General features: G+C 38.6%; 1 protein-coding gene across 1 annotated transcript; it reads left to right on the top strand.

Annotated features, from left to right (window-relative positions):
- The first annotated feature begins 4,172 nt into the window (after nt 1-4,172).
- Nucleotides 4,173-5,812, top strand: LOC148039233 (Na-translocating NADH-quinone reductase subunit A). Its single transcript, XM_087675114.1, has 3 exons — nt 4,173-4,522; nt 4,612-4,706; nt 5,308-5,812. Exons 1-3 carry the CDS (start codon nt 4,465-4,467, stop codon nt 5,584-5,586), a joined length of 432 nt encoding a protein of 143 aa, XP_087531240.1. The 5' UTR covers nt 4,173-4,464; the 3' UTR covers nt 5,587-5,812.
- The last annotated feature ends 209 nt before the right edge of the window (nt 5,813-6,021 follow it).

Here is a 6,021-nt window from a genome sequence, read left to right as displayed (position 1 = left end):
TTTCCCCCTCTCTCTATGTGTTGTTTCTCTTTTATGTTGTGTTTTCAATAGAATTTGATGTTGGTTCTAATTGTTGTTTTCTTGCAGAGTTTATTTGGAGCAAGAGGAAAATGTGTTAATCTCTCTCTCTGTTTGGTTTTTTTTTGTTGATATCTTTTCAATACAACATAATGTTAGTTCTAACCCTTGTTGTTGTTTTATTGCAAATATCATTTTGGGTGACATTGCGTAAGTGCTCATCTCTTTCTCCCTCTCTCTTTCTCTCTCTATGTTTCCTCTTTTCTACTATTTTTTCAGTATACCTTCATGTAAATACTAACTCTTGCTATTGTCTTTTGCAGAGATCAATTTGGGCAAGATTGGATAGGTGCTCATTTCTTTCTCTCTCCCGAGTACTCATAGACTCTCTCTTTCTTCCTCTTTGCATTATCCCTTTTCTACTATCTTTACAATAGGGTCTGATGCTAGTTCTAACTTAAGGATCAATTGTTGTTGTAGCACTTAACGCAAGGTAGAGTATAGATTCTGTAGCTCAATTTACAGGTAAATCTGCCATATTTTGTGATGCCAAAATTTATTCATTTAATTAGTGACTTTTATGTTTTATGGGACTGATGTTTTCTTATGTCCATCATTTGCAATGGGGTTTGATTAGCAATGATTCAATCTTATCTTCAGTAGATCAGCTTATAGGTAAATTGGCCCTGTTTTGTATTGCTTCTATTCATGCAGTTATCTAGATATTTTTTGCTAAAAGAGATTCATGCAAGTATTTTTGTTAAAAGGGATTCATGCAGGTGTTTTTTTGTACATGCAAGTATTGTACAAGGTTTAGGTGAAGCATATAATTCTTGATCGACTATTTTGATGTGGTGAGTGATTCCTTTGTGTTGGATGATATGGATTTGCTGGAAATCGATGGTTCGAAAATCCTCTGCTTTATTGGTCCTATATGTTCATGCAAAAACAAATACATATTGCGCCCACTGTGCCCTTTCAACGAAACATTGCAAACAGTAAGTATTTGCAACTCGTTGAGAATGAGAAATTACATGATACCTATGTAACAACTTGTCTCGTATTTACAGAAGTATATCCTTCGGATTGATGTGAGTGGCAAAATGTTGAGAGTTTCACTGGTTCTTTTAAGTGTTACCACCTCGAAATTGGTAGATTGCTCTTTGAGGGGCGTACAGCTAAGCAGCTTGCAGATGACCTTGTTTTTTTCTATGACTCCAAGTACATACTCTTTTAGTGACATGACGTGATTCTATCATGTTTGTAGCCAATTCATCAACACTTTCATTTGCTCTCTTTTGCGAGAGTTTAGCTTCATCCGCTACTATAATCCTATACCACCAAGATAGCAATTGGATCATCGGATTGCTACCATTCACCCCTCCACCATGATCAGTTTTTCTTCGGTATGCACCACATGCTATCCAATGTGAATTTTCCATCCCTTGTGTGGACCAAATTCCGAAGCTTCTCTTTTCTGCCAAGTGTGGCCCATGTGCCTCAAGGATATGCTACAAAGACACATATCATACATGAGTAAAACTATGCTTAATAGTTTATACAATTCATACAATTTTAAAATATTAACTTAGTACGCACCATGTAATGTGTGATAGAGCTTTTGCCCCATGCTTCCACCATGTTTTCGTAGAAGCTATGCCCAACATTGATAAATTCTTGCTTATCTTCATTGTTAAACACCATCTTGCAAAGTAAGGGAGCCAATTTGTTAAGACTTATCCAAACCTTAGCTATGGCCAATCTTGTTTCACCCATAGATACTAGAATGAATTCAGGATGACTCTATAAGTTTAGGGGTCTTCAAATTTGATATCTTTGGGTTGAGGCCTCGATGTTTTATTGTGAGTAGATAAAGAAATCACTTGATAGGCTAAGTATGTGTATTGTGAAAGTGTACAAGGTGCAACTTTTGGAGAGATGTCCAAGTGACTCTTGAAAGTTGCCTCCTCTAGCTTGCTAGGAGTAGATAACACATACCATCCTTTGGGATTTGGATTTAGAGTGCAACAAAATTAACACAAATTACATTGGAGTTAGCGTGGCATGCTAATTTTATATTGGATGTTCTCCATGTGTTGCACAATTCTTACAATATACTATTTAAGCTCATGGAATACATAAATTTAACTATGGAACTCTACTCTTTGTATCACTAGAGCCTAAAATAATTCTAAAAACTATTGTCAATATTTTACTGGCTTTTGCTTTGGTCTTGTCTATGTTTTTGTAGCATTCAAAGTTCTAGTTGCTATTTTTGATTGCACATTTAGCAACTACTATTTTTGTTAGCTTCTAAATTGGTTTTGGCTTAGTTTTTTCCACCTAGTTTAGATTGGAATTGCTATTTTTGCTAGCTATTATTTCTAATTGTTGTTGTTTTGATAGCTTTTGAAATGGTGCTTTTGGTACCTTATGGTGCCATTGGTGACTTCTTTAGCATTTGGTCTTCATCAACTACTTTTTGTAATTACTATGTTTAGAGTGACTACTAGTTTTGCCGGTCACTCAAATTCAATTAACAATGTTTGGACATGTACCTCGTCACCTTTAGTGCTACTGCATTTCTTGTGCAATTTACATAAAAAGCATCTTATTTTAAGGATTCCTTAATAAGTACTAAAGTATCTCCCATGCCTCAATATTAGACCTCAAAGGGATTGTAGCCTTCCAAAACTAGCTAACCGATCTCATCTACCAAGCTCAAGTCACCATACAAAGCTTCTTCTTTAGATCAAAACATAGCATATTGGCTTTCTCTTTTTAGGGAATATTGCTTACACTTTCTAGCCAATAAAAGGCAACTTTTAGAAAGGCTGTGATCATTGCCATAAACATCATTCAAATAATCAAAGGCTTCTTCATAATTAAGGACATGCATATCTTTCTTTCCAATAAAGGTTGACAGTTGAGCTTCTTGAGTGAAACCTTATTGTAACCTAATTGTGAACCACCTTGGCACTATGAACATTTTCCTTGCCCATTGCTTCATTCCATGCACCTCTTGTTTGTTGCCATCCACTTGTTGCAATATTGTCTCACTAAGGATATTAACTTGTTTATTAGCTTTCCCACTGTCTTGCACATTGTGTGTCTTGCTAGTTTGCTTGATTGACTGATCACCTATTTCTCGTGGATGATTTTTGCTTTTGCAATACTTCTTCAACCTTCTCTTCCAACACCACCTTTCTTGGGTAGTCCCTAACACAGTGTAATGTCTCTTTGCACAGTAGCACGAGTTGTAGCCTATAGATTTTCCTAGTCTCCATGTTTGAATGATTGAAATAAATCACCCCAACAAAGTCCATCTCCATAGCTTCATCAAAGCTATACTGTAAACTTTTATGAATCCCATGTATGTTCCTTGTGTGTCCCAAGCTTCATGCATGTAGAAATGACAAATTCCCAGCATGCAAATTATGCTCCCTCCCATTTTGTCTTGATATTAGTTGCCTAAAATCCACTAAACTTTACTATTTTGCTCTCACCATACTCTTAGACCAATGTTTGCATGTTGCATAAGATTAATATTTCTTTAAATTACTTAGTGTTTACTAGATCAATGAATGTTTTTGAAAAATCAAGTGAATTGTTATGTTCGAAAGAGGCCTTTTGCATTGGGAAGAGTTAGCATGTAACTAGTCATGTTTGCACCTTCACACTGTTGATATTGATGTAGGTTCCCTCCTTCTTAGATGCCGAGTCAATGCTTTGTAATTGTGCCAAACTAGGTAGAGTTTGTAAATCAAAGGTTCTTTTTTCTTCTCTCCAAAATTTCTTCACAACTATCCATGCTGAAAAAGTTTGGCTGAACAGGTAACAATTACTGGCATAGTCTCCTCTGTGTGGATGTGCGAACATAGTTTGAAGCTGTGGTTTGTTAGTTTGGCATCGTATAAAGTTGTGGTTTGCTAGTTTGGCATCGTCGAAGTGCAGAATTTCATAATTTCCAAAAGTTAGGGTGGGTTTAGCAAAATCTAGTGAAAATATATTGGCAAAAAAACCTAGTAAAAGACAAGGTGAAAAGGAAAGGTCAATGTGAGCAAAACATAAGGAACAGGGTCTAGGGTGTTTGTGTAATCTTACATTGTTATAAAGGACTAGAGATGTATATAAAGGTTTGAGGGGGTTGCGAATCGGACGGTGATGGGATTATCCTCACCAGATCGACGCCGATCACCCACAAACTTCTCCTTCAGTTGTTCTCGTCGTTCTCTCTTTGGATTCTACAGGAAGGAACGAGAGAGAGACACACTCACACACACACACACACACTCAGATCGATCGTTGCGCCTGCTGCTCGCTCTCAAAGGCTTTTCTCTTCGAAACCTCGGGATTCCTGCACTCGTTTTCTTCTGCTCAGGGCGTGCCGATCAGGAGCGCCCTTGCCGGCAAACTCCATGACCTTCTCTTTCGTGACTTCGCACCATGGATCCTTCCCCACCTCCTGCTAAGCCTGTCGCCGAACCTGTCGAGCAAGACTGGGGTAAGTAAAAACCGCTCGTTCTTCCTGTCTACCTTCCCCTGCTTTTACTCCCTTTCCCTGAAATGTTAGCCCTTGGATGCTGGTTTCAGACGCAGATGATTTTGAAATACCTAGTTTAAAGGCTGGAAAGGGAAGTTCCGACGTCAAAGAGAAGAATAGCGCCTTCAAAGGAACACCATACAAGGTACTGGCTTGTTTTAGATTTCATGGCTTGTTCACGAGAATTTCTGGCTGTACATGCTGAGGAAACGTGAGTCTACGCAGTTGGTGATACTTAAAAGGTTGTAGCGCAAGCTTGTGTTGTGTATGGAAGAGGCTCTTGAAGTTGTACTTGGCTGGGACCTGCATATTAGTTCCACAAGCGTGTGGCACTCCACAAGCGTCCGGCATGTAGTATAATGGGAGTGCTCCAATATATGTTGCAATCTTTCTTCAGGCTTTTGGAGGAAGTGAGGGTTGTAGTGTATGTTGCAACAGAAAATAGACTGGCATTGTTGCAACGGTAGCTACATTACTATGCTAACTGATATTGACATCAGCTTCTCACTACCACATTATGAACGTATGAGGTGTAAATTGCTGTTCAAACTGCTAACGACTCTTATTGTGTGAGAGAGCAATGCACTGAGTCTGGTTTGGTCATATTGGGATGTGCTCTAGTCTGTGCATGGCTTGTGCAGGAGAGCAATGCAGTATTGAGGTTTGATCATAGGATTTTGTTTCTTACTTTATATGCATACCTGCCTTACTTCATGTGCACACATAATGGTGCATTGCTTGTGCAGGACAAGATACAGATAGAGAATGTATATTTGGGGCCACATGGAGCTCCTCCATCTCAACTGAAGCAGCAGGAGTTAAACACATCCAAAGGGAAGAAGAACCAACGGAAGCAAAAGATCAAGGAGGTTGACAAAAAAAGCTTCCAGGGGGGTCGAGAGAATAAGGTGGATGCTCTGCAGGATCTCATGGGAAGCAAGGGGGTTGTATTGAGTGCTAAAGGTACCCAAAATGATTGGCTGGATCCTCACTGTCATGAAAGTCAGTTTGAGCGTTTGAGCTGAAGATTCACATTTAGTTTAGGAATACAGTTGGTAATTCTGAATTTAGTAAGGTCATAGCTTTTGAGTTGAATTCTCTGCTCCTAGTTCTATCAAGGAACTGTGGTATTGCAGCTCTGCTATTATTGACTTAATGCAGGATTGTGATGACACTATATTTCAACCCTGATTATCATGCTTAGACCACTGTAATATTGCAATGGCAAACTTGTTGCGTTTCTTTGTGTTATTGGGTCTTTTCGTGCTCTGCTGCATAATTGCTGTTGTGTGCTCTGACATGGTTTCTTGAATTGTGATTCGTTTGATGCATCATGTCTGTCAGTTTCTGTTATCCAGCCTTCTGTCTGTACGATAAGGTTCCAGACAGGTTAAACAAAACAAGCATGATCAGAAATATTAACCTAATGAAACTGAAAGTGGTGCCATTAGAGAACTTGT

The sequence above is a fragment of the Lygodium microphyllum genome, chromosome 3 (genome assembly GCF_053477565.2).
Source record: "Lygodium microphyllum isolate KBCC chromosome 3, Lygodium_microphyllum_v1.1.10, whole genome shotgun sequence".
NCBI lineage: Eukaryota > Viridiplantae > Streptophyta > Polypodiopsida > Schizaeales > Lygodiaceae > Lygodium > Lygodium microphyllum.
Note: the sequence above shows the minus strand (reverse complement) of the source record. Positions and strands in the feature narration are given on the sequence as shown.

Excerpts from the sequence above, each read along its gene's own strand:
- LOC148039233 (XM_087675114.1), top strand. The coding sequence starts at position 4,465 with ATGGATCCTTCCCCACCTCCTGCTAAGCCTGTCGCCGAACCTGTCGAG. Across the intron at positions 4,523-4,611 it reads ACCTGTCGAGCAAGACTGGG|ACGCAGATGATTTTGAAATA; the intron begins GTAAGTAAAAAC and ends TGCTGGTTTCAG. Across the intron at positions 4,707-5,307 it reads TCAAAGGAACACCATACAAG|GACAAGATACAGATAGAGAA; the intron begins GTACTGGCTTGT and ends TTGCTTGTGCAG.